The sequence below is a fragment of the Protopterus annectens genome, chromosome 1.part1 (assembly GCF_019279795.1).
Source record: "Protopterus annectens isolate FY-2018-M chromosome 1.part1, PAN1.0, whole genome shotgun sequence".
NCBI lineage: Eukaryota > Metazoa > Chordata > Ceratodontiformes > Protopteridae > Protopterus > Protopterus annectens.
This window is the reverse complement of record NC_056726.1, coordinates 46997828-47017212: the sequence shown is the minus strand read 5'-3', so window position 1 is coordinate 47017212 and position 19385 is coordinate 46997828. Positions and strand designations below refer to the sequence as shown.

At 42.2% G+C, this 19385-nt stretch overlaps 1 protein-coding gene across 1 annotated transcript in view; it reads right to left on the bottom strand.

Annotated features, from left to right (window-relative positions):
- The window catches only part of DLGAP2 (DLG associated protein 2), a 1650454-nt gene that overhangs the window by 1099670 nt on the left and 531399 nt on the right, over positions 1 to 19385 (bottom strand). Inside the window, exon 2 of the mRNA XM_044073515.1 lies at positions 16134 to 17191. Within this exon, the coding sequence (XP_043929450.1) occupies positions 16134 to 17191 (1058 nt within the window). The remainder of the gene's footprint in view (positions 1 to 16133; positions 17192 to 19385) is intronic.

The window sequence follows — 19385 nt, the reverse complement described above, 5'->3', positions numbered from 1 at the left end:
CTTATGATATATCATTTGTAGATACGTATTTGTCAGTCTGCTGTATTGCACTCAGCAAGGGAATAAAGAAAAGTGAACATTATGCACTTACCATAATATAGATCATTGTTTTGCCACACCCTGCCCACACTGTATAAGGATCATCAACCAAGGCTCCTCCTTGGACAATCAGTCCATGTGTTCCTCATCACCAGGAAAATGGGGATTCAACAAGGAAGGGCCATTATTCAGACTACCATCACAGGTGTTTCAAGGTTTTTCTGCTTTTATTTTTCTTAAGTTTCCCCAGCCCTAACAGCCTACACTTGACAAGCTTACAGGGAGTGAAGTAAACTGGGTTGTCTGCAGAGTCTGAACCCTAACCTCCACAAGGGGCATTCCCCCAAATACATTTGTCCATTCCTGCAGTGGTTTTCCTGGTCTTAAAATGGGGAAATTACACTACGCAGCATGTCCTCATGTGCATGCAAACTCTTTCCACCCACTATGAGAGATGAGTGGACCACCCCTTTTTGCACCCCCCCCTTTCTTGCTCCACTACAACTTTGGTGATGGTGTCTCACTCTAGTAAGAGTGACTCTGTCTCCCTCCCCCTCTCTCTCTGTGTAATTTCTGAACAAAAGGACTGAAGAACAAGGTTCCCTCAAATGAGGCATTCATAAACTTGGCCTTAGAGTGCTTGGCAAATTCTGTTAGGCAAAGCCAGGCATGATGTCTAACAGCATGGATTGCATCTGCCACCCTAGCAGAACAATCAGACATACTGTGGTAGAAACAAAAGGCCTGATTTGCTACAGAACTAAAAGTTGACACTTGGAATTGTAGGTTGGTATTGAGATCAGAATCTGGGAACTCTTCACAACTCTTGATGGATAGGTCTATTAGCTATTTCTGGAAATGTAACATGTTCATCTAGTAGACATACATCCTCAATGAAAAGGTGGAAGATGAAAACAAACACTTCTCTAATCTGTTCAAGGTATAGACTCCTTGTTTACTGGGTGTATGGCCTTGGCCAGGGGCTCTGGAGTCTTAAAAGTGCAGCTGGAATCATAATATAATTCACCACCTCACTGGGCAATGCAAACAGTCGAGACCATCTTTTGGGGAGGCTGTACAATCCAGTCAGGTCATTTTGAAATATGTGTCACTAGATCCATGTTCTTTCATGTATTTTCAGTGACCATCTTAACCATATCATCAGCCATTGGAATCACCCAAGAACAGGATCTGGGACACTGGAAGGCCTCCTCCAGGATGCATTCTGTTTCAGAAGGGTTGTCCCAGGACCACTTAGCTTGAAATTTAATGAGCTGTAATAAAACACGGTGTAAGGACTGGTATTCAGCCACCTGTTTGTCAACCACATCTGGCATGAGAGAATCCACACATTTCCTCTTAAACATAGACATATGTACCTTTCTTGGGAGGGGGATGTCCAAGGAGGAGGAACACTGGTGGCGGACATGAATGAAGCATCCTGCCTATACCCACTATAAACTCTGCTCTGAGTTTTATGGGTGGCCAGCAGATAATGGCATGAAGTGAGCTATGGTCTGGGTCAACCTACAAGAGGCTCACGTAGGGATGACTCCATTGTGAGTATCTAGACCTGACATAATCCTGAAAGAGAGATGGAAGACATTGAGCCTGATGGTCATCACTGCACCCTGATGACCCCAAGCTGAAGCCCAGAACATTCAGACATGAAATCAGGATTGAAAGGAAGGCATTGACCCTCAAGGCACACAGTGTTGCACACACCTCATTCAAGGTCAACATTGCTGATACTGAACACCCAGAGGCCAAGCTTGAGGAGAGCATATTGGCCCCAAAGAGATAAAAGCCAAGACATCAACCTCTACACTGTCATAGCGAGCAGCCCTGAGAAGGCTAAGGTAAGTTCAGCAATGCTGACTGCAAGGCCAACATCAGGGAAAATGAGGCCAAAAGCACTGACCCTAGAAGTGCCATCAATGTCCAAGTCAGTGGGTCAACTACTGGCCACCCAGGAAACTGGGAGAAAAACAGAGCACAGTGAGGAAAAATTAAGTACATGGTTACAAAATTCAGCAATAATGGTGCTCTCATGCCCCATAGCTTAGCTGTGAAAGCACCAAATTACCTGCATATTGAAAATGCCTGCCACAATTTGTTATAGTCTTGCTAGATAGAGATAAATCTGTGGAGCCCAATTTGATGTAGGGGAATAGAGTTTGGGAGACCTGAGTGACACATTTGGGTTCATAGGTACACAGGAGGTTACTAGGCTATTGGCCCTAGACCTTTATAAGCCTAGCCATGTTATAGCCTTGTTCCCTTATTGACCAAGTTGTATGGTATATATTTGCAGTGTGAGTCTATGATCAGCACCAATTGCCCTTATCCAAGAGGGACATAGGTTACACCCCCGGGGTAAATTTATAGTCTCCCATCCAGTTGTCTAAGTTATGCTTAAATAGGGCCATCAAGGAGTTCTGTTTTACATGAATTTTGAGTTTGTTCCAAAGGAGTGGCAATCTCTAGGAGACGTATCTGTCTCTCCAGTATATCCTGTTAATATCGCAGGCTAGGTTAAGATCCCTAAAGTGAGTGAAATTTGTCCAATTGGATTTGTGGATGTGCAGCAGCTTCATCAAGGCAGGGTCTGAGACTGTTCTGTAGGTCAGGCACAAGACGCCTCTAAGCAGTCTATATGATACTGAGTAAAGTGATAGGGTCTTTAGTCTGTCCATGTAGGTCATGTGTTGTAGGCCCTCAATTTTCTTGGTGAGAAACCTCTGAGGTCTCTTCAGCTGCTGCAGGTGTCTGGTGGGCATATACAGACGGGAGTGTTGTACTCTATTAGTGGTCTGTTGAGGGATGAGTACTGGGAAGTAACAACATCCTTAGTTCTGGATGGGATGCCCTTACTTATGAGATGTGCAATGTAGAAGGCCTTCCTTACTACTGTGGGCACATGGTGATCAAAGTTAAGGTTCCTGTTAACCTGTGTTCCCAAATCTCTGACCACAGGGTTTGAGTTAAGGGGGCTACTGTTAATATTGTAATTTGCAAGGAATTCCCTTTTCTAAAAAGGATGATGACGCATTTTTTGCTTTTAGTTTAAGTCTGTGGCTTTGGCACCAATCATTTATAGGTTCATAGGTTCATTGGTGTGTACTAGGCTAATGGCCCTGGAGCCTTTCAAGCCTAGCCCATAGAAGTGCTCTGGCATTGTGCCTCCCAACGTCAGTTCCCAGTGCCACTATCAAGTAGAGCCACTGGAGTGATCCCTGGGATGAAATTTCTATTTCTCATCCACTCATCAAGATTTATCTTGAAGAGGTGCAGTGAAGTACTCTGCTTGACATGTGTGAAAAATCTAAGTCAGAGCATGGGCAGTCTCTGGCTTATGAACCTGTCCCTCTAGCATGTTCTGTTGATTATGGTAATGAGGTTGAGGTCTCTGGAGCATGTGGTGTGGAGGGATTGAGATTTCTTTAGATGTAGCATTTCTAACAGAGTTGGGTCAGACGTGGCTTTGTAAGTCAAGCAGAGATCACCTCTTAGTAGACGATATGAGACAGAGAATAGCTGGAGTTTTTTGAGTCTGTCCATGTAGGACATGTGTTTGAGGCCCAGGATCCTCTTTGTGAGGCACTTTTGTGGCCTCTCCAGCTGTTGCAGGTGTCTAGTGAGGTACATGCCAAATGGGGCATTATACTCTATGATTGGTCTAATGAGGGAAGAGTAGAGAGAAATGATGACTTCTTTCTTCCTAGATGCAAAACCTTTGTTAATGAGATGTGCCACATAGAAGGACTTTATGACCACAGTGCAATGTGGTGGGCGAAGGAGAGGTTACTGTCAACCTGTGTCCCCAGATCTTTTATAACTCCTTCAGTGTTCAGTGGGCTCCTGTCGATGTGGTAATTAGTGGTAACTGAGTTTTTCCCAAAGGGGATAACAATGCATTTTTTGGCATTAAGCTTAAAGCCATGGTTTCGACACCAGTCATTGGTCTCAGTGAAGCCTTTCTGTAGGGTGTCTGCATCACTTGGAGAGTTAATAATGGCTCCCAGCTTGCAGTCATCTGCATACTTAGTCAGCCAGAGTCCCACTGTGTTGGCCTGGACTTCTGAGAAGTAGATGCCAAACAGGAGAGGACCAGGACCGATCCCTGTGAGACTCCACTCATGAGTGGTCGGCAGTCTAACTTGGAGTCCACTACTTTCACCCTGTTGGTTCTATCTGTGAGCCAATTTTCAACCCACCTAATGATATAGGGGTTGATGCCTAGTTTAGTGAGTTTATCAATAATTCCTTAGTGAGGAATGGTATCAAAGGCCTTGGCCAGATTGAGGTAGGCTGTATGAACTGCCTCACCCTCATCCACAGCTCTGGTTGCTGACTCAAAGAAGTCAACCAGGTTCAGCAGGCATGATCTACTTTTCACAAAACCAAAATGCATGGGATCTAGAGTTTGGAGATTCCCTATATCCTTGGTAATTAGGTCCATGATGATGCGGTCCATAGCTTTACATATCAGACTCATCAGGCTAATGGGGTGATAATTTCCAGAGTCTGTAGTCGCTCCTCTTTATGGAGAGGGATGACTGTAGCACTGCACTATTTGAAAGGGACAAAGCCTGAGATGAGGCTGTGAGTAAACAGGGCACACAAATGTGGTGCCAGTTCACTTTGTAATTCATGTAGAACACAGCCAGGGATATTGTCGGATCCCATGAAAGCTGTATTCTTGGCCTTGGAGAATGCAGCTTTTATCTGTGCTGCAGTATTGCTGGATACCTGGCATTCTTCCGGTATTGTGATTGGTCCCTTAGGGAGGAGAGAGGGGTAAAGTTGGCAATGAATCTGTCAGCCAGTATGTTGGCAATATCTGTTGGCTCAGTATAGAATGTACCATTGTGCAGTAACTCAGAGCAAATCTGGGTATTGCCATGGAGATTCTTGATGTAACTATAGAAGGCTTTGTGGTTGTTTTTAGTGTCTGCAGCAATTCTGCCTTCATAGCTGGCTTTGGAGGTTTTGATGAGGGATTTCAACTTTTTGTGGAGGCTAATAAAGGAATTTTTCCAGTCTTGGGACTTCACCTTTTTCTGCAACATTTGTTTCCTTCTGTTGTAGAGTTTATTAATGCAAGGGGACCACCAGATTGGCTTCCTTGTTTTGGAGTAGAGCATCTTGGTTCTGTTGGGTATGGCTAGTTCCATGCATTTATGTACATGTTCGTATAGTGCATTGGTGTATGATTTGGCAGTCATGCATCTAGTTTCCATTGGCATGGGTACCGTGAAGTTAGCCTCCTCTGTTTTTAGGAGTGCAAAGTCAGATTTGGAAAGGTTTTTCATAGTGGATACATTTGTGGGGGTGTGGGTGAGATGTGGATTTCCATGGTGATTAGTTTGTGGCCAGATCTAACCAGGGCGGAATTGACTATTGGTGTAGAGCAATGGTTGCCATGTCAAGGTACCAGGTCAAGGATATTGCTTCCTCAAATGCGGGTAAGAATGAGCTGGTCCAGGGCATTGGAATTGATGAATTCCAGGAAGCATTGGGCCAATGCATTGGGACATGAGTAGTTTTCACAGTTAATGGAGGGGTAGTTGAAGTCACCTAGTATGAGAGTGTTGGAATGGATCTTAATAGTTTCCAGGGTGCTTAGGAATGAGGAGTGAGAGTCTTGGGACATGGTTGGGAACCTATAGCAGGCTACGACCTGAATCGCCATCTTACCAAATGTTAGTTGTACCTGGAGTATCTCAGATGCACTATGCTGGGCTATTAGTCTGGAGGTGTGCATATCCTTTATGAATATGGAGACACCATCACCTTTGGAACTTCAGTCCATGTTCTGCGGCCAAAAGGTGTGGAATGAGTTATAGCCTGGTAGCACAGGGGTGCTTTCTGCTGCTTTAAACCAGGTCTCTGTTAGAGGACAAATGTCAATGTTCTCCATTTTGAGGAAGTGCTGCAAGCAAGTGCATCTTGAGATTTAGACTTCTAGTGTCTGTGTAAGCCCTTTTTGTAGTATGTCAACATCATTGGGGGACTCAGTGATTGTACCCATTTTGCAGTCATTGGCAGAGCAATGACTAATTGGGGATATCCTTTTCCAAGGGGGCAACACACTTGGGCATGCTTATAAGGCACAGGTGTTGGAGGTATAAGCATAGACATTTTTTTGCCAACATCCACAATCTTTAAGTTTCTTAAACACAGAGGCAACATCCTTGTCTATATGTAACTTTCCTCTTGGTAAAGAGAGAACCTTTAACAGTAGAACTGAAACCCTTAAAGTCAGTAAAGGGGGTTGCTTGTAGTTTTTTAAATCTTATAATAGTTATATGCTAACTATTTTTTCAGTCTTTAGTGGTATAGTGCTTGGAGGATACACAAATGCTGCTGTCCTCCACACGCTGAACATCTCCAAAACATACTACATAGCTGATATGCTTATCCTGTAAGGGAATTTTGCATTATTTTCAGACTACTTTAGTGATATACACTGACACTTTTTCTTTTTATGCATTTCAGACTGTATAACTTTAGACTAATCCAATAACAATAACAACAACAATCTTAGCCAACAGCAAAGAGTACTGAGATAACAAACAATTCAGGATATCAGTTTTCTTCCTACAGCAGGTACTTGGACTCATTTGTATAATACTAACACTGCATGGGAGATGCTGCACTCCTGAGAGTGCCATCCTTAAGATGAAATGTTAAACCAAGGTTCCATCTGCCTCCATTTGTGGTAGCTCAGGTGGATGTAAAAGATTTCATGGATTTTATTAAACAGAGAAGTTTCCCGGTGCTTTGAACAAATCTCCCTTAGTCAGTATGAATATCAGCTTGATACTCCCCTGAAAAGAGGACCCTGAGCAAGTGGGACTAACCTGTTCAACAAACAGAAAATAAACTATAATACAAGTTTACTTGTTAAAAAAAGTAATGTAGGTGATGAGAGTGGGGGTGACTTGGAACCTGCCTAAAGGCTAAAATGACAGGACAACATCTGCAAATCAGAAAAAGAAATCGACTATGAGTGAAGATCAGACACAACTGACAAATAGAAAAACTATACATATTTTAGAGCATGACAGTGACTGACTAATGCACAGTTGAAGAGACCTAGGGTGGGATCTTTAGGTACCAAGGACTGTGGATAAAGGGGAGGCAGTAACATAGTTTTCTGACCCAAGCTGACTAATCCTGCTGTTCTTAGACCTAAAAGTGACAGAGATGAACCCCACATCATATTTGTACATTTAATCATGTCTACAAATGACAAACTAACTAATGAAATAGCGTTTTCACACTATAAGACCTTTAAGACACTCTACCTGGTCTAAGACACTCTACTAACAGAACAGAGGTATAAAGCCTTGACTGCACTCCAGATAGCCCAAGTTTAAATAGTGGCACAAGTTATGGAGGGACTGGACAAGAGTGAATGGAAGAGGGGCCAACACTTGCCCACCTATCCAGGGAGAAGGGAAGCAGCTCATGTTGTTGCACTGGCAACACCCAATGGAGAGCAGGTAGATTACCTGCAGCAAGGAACTTAGTGTGCCCACACTGTATAATGGTGATCTGCTTAGCTGTGAGGTTGAACATGTGTGGTAGCCAGCATGCAGCTCCTCAGGGCAGTAATTGTGAAGCAAGAAAGCTGCTGAGTGGGTGAGGCTAGGAGAGTATGGAAGACCAGCATACTGGCATGCTTCCTAACTCCTGACTATCATCTCCACCAGGAAACAAATGGGCAGGAGGACTGCTGCCATGATGGAATTATGAATAGGTGTGTTGGATGAAGGAAGGAGGAGCCATAACTCCTTAAGCTTACCTGTATGATAGCCTTCCTTTCTGAGAAAAATGGCATCAAGGGAGGAAACTGATGGTCAGCAGTCAATTAGGAGAAAGACACAGACAAAAAGAGAATCACAAATGCACCCTGTGTTTCTCAGTCTGAGAATACAGGTCCTGTTCTTCACTATATTCTCAGTTTACAAAATGGTGGTTAAATATGCTTCAGCACATTTGTAAAGCATCAGCTAGTGTCTGAAGTCTTTAGAATGTAGAGAAATGGACTATAAATGTATTTACTGTAGCATCTGAAACCCTTAGGGTAAGTAACCTGTTGGCTGTAAAGGTGAACTTTCCCCATTCCCAAATTGTAGTGCGATCTCAGAGTTGATATATTTAATTGGGGTATGTGGGGGGTGCAGCCCCCACATTGGGGGGGGGGTTGGGGGCATAGCCCCCCAGCTGGGTGGGTTTTGAGTGTTCAGGTATTGGTTTTGTGTTCATAGGTTCATAGGTTCATAGGTTCATACTAGGCTATCTGCCCGAGGGCATTTACAAGCCTAGCCCATCGTTTTGTGGCTTACGCCACCCCTTTAGTATGGGGAACTATACCCATTATTTTGCTGTGCCTCTGTCGAGCAGTGACACTGAGGTAATCCCTGGGGTATATCTGCGATCTCCCATCCATTGGTCAAGATTTCTCTTGAACAAGGCCAGCGAGGTGCTCTGCCTCACATATACCGGGATTTTGTTCCACAGCATAGGGAGTCTTTGGGTGATGAATCTATCCCTCCAGCACGTCCTATTAATAGCCGTGTTGAGGTTTAAGTCTCCTGCCCTTGTGGTTCTGATGGATCTAGATTTTTTGAGGTGAAGCATATTCATCAAATCTGGGTTTGACATGGCCTTGTATGTTAGGCAAAGGTCACCTCTGAGCAAGCGGTAAGCGACTGAATAGAGCTGGAGTTCTCTCAGTCGGGCAGCATAGGACAGATTTTTGAGACCCTTTATCCTTTTGGTGAGGAACTTTTGTGGCCTCTCCAGCTGCTGCAAGTGTCGGGTCAGATACATTCTGAATGGGGCATTGTACTCAATCATTGGTCTGATGAGTGATGAGTAGGGAGACAATGACCTCCCTTGATCTAGATGAGAATCCCTTCATGATAAGGTGGGCAATGTAGAAGGTCTTCCTAACTACTTTAGCTACATGGGTGTCGAATGACAGACTACTATCAACCTGGGTCCCCAGGTCCCTGATAACTTCTTCTGTGCTCAGTGGATTGCCACCTATTTGGTAGCTAGGGGTAACCTTGTTTTTCCCGAAGGGTATGACTATGCATTTTTTGGCATTTAACTTTAGGCCATGGCTCTGGCACCAGTTATCTGTTTCTGTGAGACCCTTCTGAAGGATATCTGTGTCAGATGTGTTTTCTACTATGGCGCCCAGTTTGCAGTCATCTGCAAACTTTGTCAGCCATAACCCTCCTGTGTTTGCTTGTACTTCAGAGAAGTAGATGCCAAACAAGAGTGGGCCCAGGACTGAGCCCTGTGGGACACCACTTGTGACAGGCTTTGAGTCTGACATGGCGCCAGCAACTCTGACCCTGTGGGTTCTGTCACTCAGCCAGTTTGCAACCCATCTTGTGATGTATGGGTTAATATTTAAGCTGATGAGTTTTTCAATGATACCAGTGGGGTATTGTATCGAAGGCCTTCGCCAGATCGAGGTAGGCTGTATGGACTGCCTTTCCCTCATCAATGGCTTTGGTGACTGTTTGAAAAAGTCAACCAAGTTTAAAAGGCATGATCTGCCTTTGACAAAGCCAAACTGGGTTGGATCCAAAGTCTGCAAATTCCTATGTCTTTATTTATGAGGTCCATTATGATCCTCTCCATGGCTTTGCAGATAAGGCTTGTCAAGCTAATGGGCGGTAATTTCCAGGGTCGGTGGAGGCACCGCCTTTGTGAAGTGGGACCACAGTTGCAGTCGCCACTCCTGGGTGCGTATCCAGAGGTAAGACTTTGATTAAACAGCTGTCCTAGCTGTGGGTTTAATTCCTCATTGAGTTCGTGGAGCACACAGCCGGGGACACCATCAGGTCCCATGGATGCTGTGTTTTGCTTTGGAGAGAGCAGTTCTCACTTGGGTGTTGGAGATGTTTGGGGGCTGCAATCATTTGGTATAGATATCTCTCCTTTGGGGGTAGGGGAGAAGTTTGCACTGAACCTGTCAGCCAGTATGTTGGCAATGTCCGTAGGATCAGTAATCTTCACATCATTTTGAACTAGTTCTGAGCATATCTGGGAGTTTCCTCCCAGGTTTCTAACATGGCTAAAGAAGGCCTTATGATTGTCTTTTGAGTCTTTAGCTATTTTCTCTCAAAATTTGCTTTGGATGATTTTATGAGAGCTCTTAGTTTTTTACTTATAGTGATCAAGGGTGTCTTACCTTTTAAGGATTTTGCTCTATCTTGTAGTAGCTTCCTTCTTTTGTTGTAGAGTTTGTTTATGGCTGGGGTCCACCAGACTGGACACTTGCCTTTGGTACAAAGAGTCTTTGTTTTGCTTGGGATTGCCTTATCCATGCAGTCCTGCAGGTGCTGGTAGAAGGCATTTGTAAGTGATTCAGCGGCATGTGTACTGTTTTCCGCCGGCTCGGGGGCCTTAAAGGAGACCACACTAGTCTTTAGAAGTGTGAAGTCGGCTTTCGAGAAGTTCTTTACTGTGGTCTTTTTTATTTCAGGTGGGGGTGGGATGAGGACCTCCAGCGAGATTAGTTTGTGATCTGATCTCACCAGTGAGGGGTATACTTCTGGTGTTGAACATTGTGCTCCCATGTTCGTGATGATGAGGTCAAGTATGTTATCTCCTCTTGTGGGGATGGTAACTAGTTGTTCCATGGCATTTGAGTTTATGAATTCCAGGAACTTTTGGGCTAGGGTGTTTGGGCTTGAGTAGTGTTCCCAGTCTATATTAGGGTAATTGAAGTCACCTAGTATGATGGTGTTTGGTGATACATTTATCCCCTCTAGTGTTTTCAGGAAGGCCATGTGAGGTTCCTGAGTTTGTGAGGGTGGCCTGTAACATGCTACAATTTGCAGAGCAGTCTTGCCTATGGTTAATTGCACCTGGATGGTCTCCGATGCATCGTGCGTTGCAACCAGTCTTGAGGTGTGGGTGTCCTTGATGAATATGGATACCCCCCCTCCTTTCTTGGTATTGTCCGGATTTTGGGGCCGGAACGCATGATATGAGGTAAAACCTGATAGTGCTGGGGTGCTTGAACCAGGTTTCTGTCACAGCACAGACATCGATGTTCTCCATACTGAGAAGGGCCTCGAGTGCGTGCATTTTGAGATTCAGACTTCTGGCATTGGGCAGCATTACCCTTAGTTTTTTTCCTTTTTTGTGTTCTAGGGTGGTAGGTTTAGAATTTGAGCCTTGCCTAAAAAAGGCACTATGGGGGTGGCAAGAGCCTTTGCCAATATCCGGAATCCCAGGGGTGACAGGTGCAAGCCGTCCCTTGAGAAGCAGCGTGGCTTGTCCAGCATGTCATCCCAGGCAGACAGACACTGGATCCCTTTGAATGACACCAGTGTTTAAGCCAATTGTTAAAGCTGATCATCTTATCTCTGTATTGTGGCATCATTCTTGGTGAAGGTAGGATACTGCTCAAGGTCAGGGTCATACCTGCCTGGGCTACATAATCAGAGAGCTCCTCAATGTCTCTTTTCATGTAGTCCAAGGAGGTACGTCTCAGGTTGTTTACACCAGCGTGGACAATGACTGAGTCGTATTTGTACCTGCTGTTGAGAGACCTGAGTGCTTGCATTATGTGGCGGATTCTAGCGCCCGACAGGCAGCTTACTGTGACCTTCTCCTTACTCAGTCTGGTGAGTGGGACGTCAGTGTGTCTGACTATGGAGTCACCAATGACTAGTGTGTCTGGCATTTTGTTTGGCCTTAAGGGCTGTGACTGTTTGACACTCTGACTGTGAGGTCTATGTGTTGCAGGTGATGTGTTCTGAGGTGGTGGTTGTTTGTGTGTCTGCTTTGGTGGCCTCTGCTGTTTTGGTAGATTTTTGATCAGAGCCTCCGAGTATGTCTTTGTGTGTTTATGTGTATGATTTGAGGTTGTGATGGTACTATGTGAGACTGGGTCTATAGTGTGTGTGGTAACCTTCTCCTCCTGACTGGTCTTGCCAGTCCTATGTTGAGAGAGCTCAGCCTCAGTTTGGCTGTATAGTTGCATCTCTCGCATGTATTTGTGTTTTGTGGGAGGAGGAGAGGGTTGTCTGTGTACATGAGGCAATTGTAACATTGCCTCAATATTCCCAGGTTCACCAGCTGAGCAGGAGAGGACACTAGCAACTGATCCCTCGACATGCTAGAAGAAATAGACAAAAAAACTTTAAAAAAGATTCCGGGGGACGTGGGTGACCGAGAAATGGGGGTTTGCCTTTTTGGGGTGCTATCTATGACAAGAGCACCATATCAAGGTAATAAGTACTGTAGGAGCAAGTGCTAGGTTTAACAGATAGAGAATAGTCTACTTGGAGTCAAGTAGAGATGATCTTTTTAGTTATAGGATATGCTGATTAGATCAGTAGTATAGTTCGAGGAAGGTAGATTTAAGGGAAAATTTGAAGAGTGGAATTTAGGTAGCCCTAATAGTTTAAATCTGCTTAACCGGCGCTGCCCTAGTGTGCAACAGTAGCAGCTCCGCGCTAAATCGCGCTAAACCGTGCAAACGCGCGTTTAGCGTTTTTTATATCAGGGGGCTGAAAGAAGCTAGGAACTGGCCCAAAACGACCAATAAACTACAAGTTGCTGGCTCTAACTTCACAAAACTGGACCAACAGGCAGCTCAATGCTTCCCACTCCCACTGGTAAGCAAGGGAACTTCCTCTCTTCCAAATTAGGTAAAGAATCAGTAACAGGAACTGCAAACAAAGCCCAGGGATCAGCAAGCTCTGAAACTGGACTATTCTAGCTTAGTAAGGTGGGAAAACAAGAGATATTTTTTTTTTTTTTTTTTCAGAAAACAAGCAGAAACAGATACAGTAAACACTTATAAATGCTATAAATCGGCTATCACAGCCTACACAAACAATTTGCAACAGTTACAGATTTTAAAAGTAACAAACTGAGAAACAAGTGCAAAAACAGAATAAATGCAGAAAAACAGTAACAATGTATCAGCAAGCAGGCGAAATACAGTTGCTAGATAAATAGAAGTGGAAAGCCACAAAAATTATACTTAAATCAGGTAAAGTCGCTTTTAGCTCTGTGAAGCTTGGATTACTCTGCTGGCCACCACGAGGATCTGTGCTGAGTATACAAGCCAAAAAAGCGTGTTTAGCGTTTTATATCAGGGGCTGAAGGAAGCTAGGAACTGGCCCAGAGCGACCAATAAACTACAAGTTGCTGGCTGAAACCTCACAAACTGGACCAACAGGCAGCTCAATGCTTCCCACTCCCACTGGTAAGCAAGGGAACTTCCTCTCTTCCAAATTAGGTAAAGAATCAGTAACAGGAACTGCAAACAAAGCCCAGGGATCAGCAAGCTCTGAAACTGGACTATTCTAGCTTAGTAAGGTGGGAAAACAAGAGATATTTTTTTTTTTTTTTTTTCAGAAAACAAGCAGAAACAGATACAGTAAACACTTATAAATGCTATAAATCGGCTATCACAGCCTACACAAACAATTTGCAACAGTTACAGATTTTAAAAGTAACAAACTGAGAAACAATTGCAAAACAGAATAAATGCAGAAAAACAGTAACAATGTATCAGCAAGCAGGCGAAATACAGTTGCTAGATAAATAGAAGTGGAAAGCCACAAAAATTATACTTAAATCAGGTAAAGTCGCTTTTTTAGCTCTCTGAAGCTTGGATTACTCTGCTGGCCACCACGAGGATCTGTGCTGAGTAGGTACAAGCCAAAAAACGCGTGTTTAGCGTTTTTTATATCAGGGGGCTGAAGGAAGCTAGGAACTGGCCCAAAACGACCAATAAACTACAAGTTGCTGGCTGAAACCTCACAAAACTGGACCAACAGGCAGCTCAATGCTTCCCACTCCCACTGGTAAGCAAGGAAACTTCCTCTCTTCCAAATTAGGTAAAGAATCAGTAACAGGAACTGCAAACAAAGCCCAGGGATCAGCAAGCTCTGAAACTGGACTATTCTAGCTTAGTAAGGCGGGAAAACAAGAGATATTTTTTTTTTTTTTAAGAAAACAAGCAGAAACAGATACAGTAAACACTTATAAATGCTATAAATCGGCTATCACAGCCTACACAAACAATTTGCAACAGTTACAGATTTTAAAAGTAACAAACTGAGAAACAATTGCAAAACAGAATAAATGCAGAGAAAACAGTAACAATGTATCAGCAAGCAGGCGAAATACAGTTGCTAGATAAATAGAAGTGGAAAGCCACAAAAATTATACTTAAATCAGGTAAAGTCGCTTTTTTAGCTCTCTGAAGCTTGGATTACTCTGCTGGCCACCACGAGGATCTGTGCTGAGTAGGTACAAGCCAAAAAACACGCGTTTAGCATTTTTTATATCAGGGGGCTGAAAGAAGCTAGGAACTGGCCCAGAACGACCAATAAACTACAAGTTGCTGGCTGAAACCTCACAAAACTGGACCAACAGGCAGCTCAATGCTTCCCACTCCCACTGGTAAGCAAGGGAACTTCCTCTCTTCCAAATTAGGTAAAGAATCAGTAACAGGAACTGCAAACAAAGCCCAGGGATCAGCAAGCTCTGAAACTGGACTATTCTAGCTTAGTAAGGCGGGAAAACAAGAGATATTTTTTTTTTTTTTTTTCAGAAAACAAGCAGAAACAGATACAGTAAACACTTATAAATGCTATAAATCGGCTATCACAGCCTACACAAACAATTTGCAACAGTTACAGATTTTAAAAGTAACAAACTGAGAAACAAGTGCAAAAACAGAATAAATGCAGAAAAACAGTAACAATGTATCAGCAAGCAGGCGAAATACAGTTGCTAGATAAATAGAAGTGGAAAGCCGCAAAAAACTTGTGTGTTTGGATGACTTAGTACTTACCCTGGGAAGGATTTTGTTCATCCGGTCTGTCGATGAAGTGTATTTTCTTGGATGTCGTCTCGATGAATCCGTCTTCAATGATGTTGGCTTTTGATATTATCAGGTAGACCCATACGTACATATTACACACACACACACACACACACACACATATATATATATATATATATATATATATATATATATATAGATATAGATATGCATAGATACAGATATAAACACACACGCACACACACACACACACACACACACGCTAGACAGAGTGCATTTGAGACAATGAAAGAGGGCAGAGCAAGAGTGAGAAATATGTATTCATTTATAATTATCTTCTCATGGACTTAAACATTTTTCAACTGTAAAAAGGTGAACCTCCACACAGAAGACTATCTTCAAAAGCACTAATAAAATATAACAAAGTAGTACAATAGTCATTCAGCATTTTACTCCAGAGATAGGAGACGTGTTATACAGTTTTCAATGTCGTTCATGAAATGCTGGGAAGCAGTTTATGATACTCTGGTAACTATTCCCAAGTTTGTAGTTTACGTCAAATATTGGAATTTTAAGGGATACAGTGAGATGAAGGAACTTCAATACACAAGTAAAGTTGGTTCAGCACCAAATTATATTACATCAGTGCCCCCAGTACAGCACTTAATAAGACATTTATGGCTAAGATTATACTGCATTTAAAAACTCACACATGCGAGTAAAATTAAAATAAATGCATATTGTGGTTTTCTGTCCCAACTTGCACACTTTATGTCTCATGTTCTAAAATCCCTTGGTTGTTGTCCATAACAGATGAAAATAATAATGTTTTCAGTTGTTGTACACGTTTAGTGATTTACTGTCTAGTGAAGTAACTGTTTACTGATTTCAACAAATTAGGACCAGTATTATAACAAATGAAAAGTGATATGATACCAATATATAAAATGGATTTAAAAACCATTGTAGTTTGCATTTCATTTTTGTCTATATACATATTACAGCAGGCAGATTACATAAAACAGAATACTATAATGCAAAAATATTTTTTATCTTCCCAGGAAACTTGTTTTCTAATATAAAACTAACTTTTCTTTTGCAGCATAGACATTTTTTTTACACCTTTTAATCTAAAATTCATTGTGCTGATATTTAGTATGAAAACTTGTAAGGAATTATAAAATAAGTAAACCATGTGCAGCATAGAGACCTAGTTAGTATTAAGTGCCATCTCATCTGTTCTCACCTGAAGGTAGTGACACGGCCTCATGGAAGGTTTCATTTCTTGATGCACCATTGGTTTCTCTAGGTTAAGCGAAGATTTGCGATAAGCCTCCTTAGCCTGACTTACAGTAAGTGTGGACCATGAGCTTCTTTTCATGTACTTTCCATCAGGTGTCATAGCTAGGCTTTCACATGCAGAACATTTTACATCATTGTTACTTTTAGATGTTTTTAGGGTGAGGTCCCCAAAGTGGCCTTGGTAGCCTTCAGGGTAACAGTGTGACAGATGGTCAACATGATGCCTACTCATCACACTGGATGCTCTGTATGTGCTATCACTGTCCAAATTGTCATCTGAACTCCACCAACCTGTCATGCCAGATTTATGCTTCGAGTCTGGTTTTCGTTCTTTACTTTTACTTCTTTTACTGTGCTTGGAATGATGCCCATGATGGTGGTCGTCCCCTTTAGTTCCATTCACATGGCTTTTAGAAGAACCTTCTAAGGAATGGGACTTAGTAAAAAGCTTTTGCACAGAATGAACAAGATGCCGTATTCTCCCTGGGCTTTCACTCCGTTGTTCTGTTGCTGTAGAACTCTTCTGATACTGTAGTGTATGAAATCCATCTCTGTGTAAAGGCAGCTGTTTCTCAAACTGATCAAGAAGGTTTGCAGGGATTCTATTGATTTTACTACTACTAGTGTGTTGAACCGCACAGTCATCTCTGCTCTCAAAATGTGAAGTGTAGTGCATTCGGGGAAAAGTGCTACTGGACATGTGATCGCTCACTGTCATAGGCATCATCATACATTCAGAATGGATGGAACTACGAGGCGAACATCGATGATGGTCCATTTGACAGCTGTCCGTTGGGCTGAGTAAATATGATTGCCTGTGATCCTGCCCATGATGCATGTGTTCATGGGCATGTTCACAGTCCTCTGGGGATGCTAATCCACACGTATGTCCTGAGCAGATGTGGGGCTGTGGGCGGCTACTGGATAATCCCTTCATGTTCCTTGGAGCTGGAGAATGTCTGTCTTCATTGAAGTATGTAGGTGACCATGAGTACTGTTGATCTGTCAAAATAAAAAGAAGGGTCTACATTATTCTTAGTAGTAACAGATACTGGGACTTTGTACTGTTTTTAAAAAATGCACAGTTCATTGAATCAATTAAACATCTAGGATGCAAAAGAGAAAAATATTCAATATCCCAAGAGATATGATTATAGCATGATGTTAGGAAAACCTTTTCTGACACTTCACAAGTGTAGTAATAAAATAATACATGGAATATTTGAATAATGTTACATAAATGTGTGCAATATTTTCTCTTTTAACAAATTCCGCAACATACTAACCTAATAAAACTGATATACATATATATCATATATTTTTTCTTTTGCTGCAATACTTTGAAAAATGTGTATTGAAATTAGGCACACCTGGATTATTCCTTAATCAAGGACGCATCATTCACTGATTCATTCCTTTGTCTTCCTGAGGACTCCAAGGGAGTTAGAGCCTATTCTGGCAAGCAGTTGACAAAATGATGAAAGAGGGAAACCTGCACTTCCATCACTCCCATCAGTCCCTGCTGTGTTGTGTGTTGAAATGTTGAAACAGGAAGATTGCTTCCTGCTGTCGATATGTCTAGGTCTCACATTGTGTGCTTGTGTGTGTTTCATAAGAATTGAATGAGAGAGAGAAAACATGGCTTTATGTTTGTTTTATCCTTTTACTTTTCCACTAAGTTTGTGCAAACTGAAGGATTTAGCAGCTTGTCCCCACCCTGGGGTAGTGCAGCAGGGGGGGGGGGTCCCTCCGAAGAAAAAAAAAATGTTTTGTGCCCTGTATGAACTTTGGATGGTCACCCTTTTCAGTTTTTGACCTTCCAAGGACTTATATCTTTTAGTTTAGTGTATTCCTGTCACATTTTAGTTAAGAGTAATCCTGAAGCAATTAAATGACAAAATTATTCATGGGTAATCACAGAGAAACACTCTTATGCGTGATACCATTTATACTTTGCACACATCTAGTCACACAGTATGCACATCTATGTGCAGTTTAGAAAGATCATTGATTCACTTATTGGCATGTAGATGCAGATAGAAACCAGAGACACTGGCAGAAATCCAAACGGAAATAGTTTAGACATGCAAACTCTACACAGAAGTCTCTCCCCTTATCCCTAAATCAGCAACAGGAAAATGAAACTACTTCATATGCTCAACAGTAATACGCTTCTGTGTAACAAGAATAATACAGACTTGTGCTGTGCGTTATTATGTAGTCATGTTATGCCTGAAACATTGAGGCACTCATTTTCACCTTTTAATTTGATACATTTTGATTTGGCACATCTTATGATTGATGTTATTACTCAGAAAGAAACACCCTAATATGCAGATGGTTAAATGCACAGAAGCTACATGATACAGGCTTGTTAACTTATGGTTTACAGACAGTACTTCTTAGTTCCATAAAATATAACTAGGATCAGGAGTTTGCATTCACTTACTTTCTGCTATCCACTTTATCCTTATTAGGCTCATGGAGAGCTGTAGTCTAGTCCAGCCATCACAAAGCATTAGACAGATAATCAGTCCCGCCACAACCCACATACTTACTCGCTCATATATCACAAGTTCACTTCTGGGCAGTTCAGAGGCTTGACATTTCACCTAGCAACACATCTTTGTAATGTGGAAGAAAATCAGGACATCTAGCAAAAGCTCACCTGGACTCAAGTCGAAAATGCAGACGCTGGACAGAAGGCACCCATCCAAGTGCCAAGCAGGAGAACCAAGAATGATGAGGCAGTGATGATAATCTCCCTTCTACCATGTTGTCTAGGTGCATGCATTTATACCTTATGTACATTTAACACTGAAATCAATAGATGTCACCAAATAAGCTCAGTTACACATGCATGTCATCATAAACTGCAATAAATATAGTCTTAAACACATCCTTCCCTAAAATATTGTTTAATGTCTGAAGCATTAACAGTATAATCAACTTTGTATACAGAATATATCTTTAATGCATGCACATATGGAAACCCAACCGCCTAACCCATTAAAATTCTAATCCATTGACCCACCAACATCTTCTCACTGATTTTAACATATAATCAAACATTTGATCACTAATTTTATTTGTTTCAAAGCAGAGGTAATGTATATACAGCTTTAATATGGAACTACGTATTTTACTTTGGGTCATGTCAGGACCAAAATGCTGCTGATTTACAAACTTTCATTTT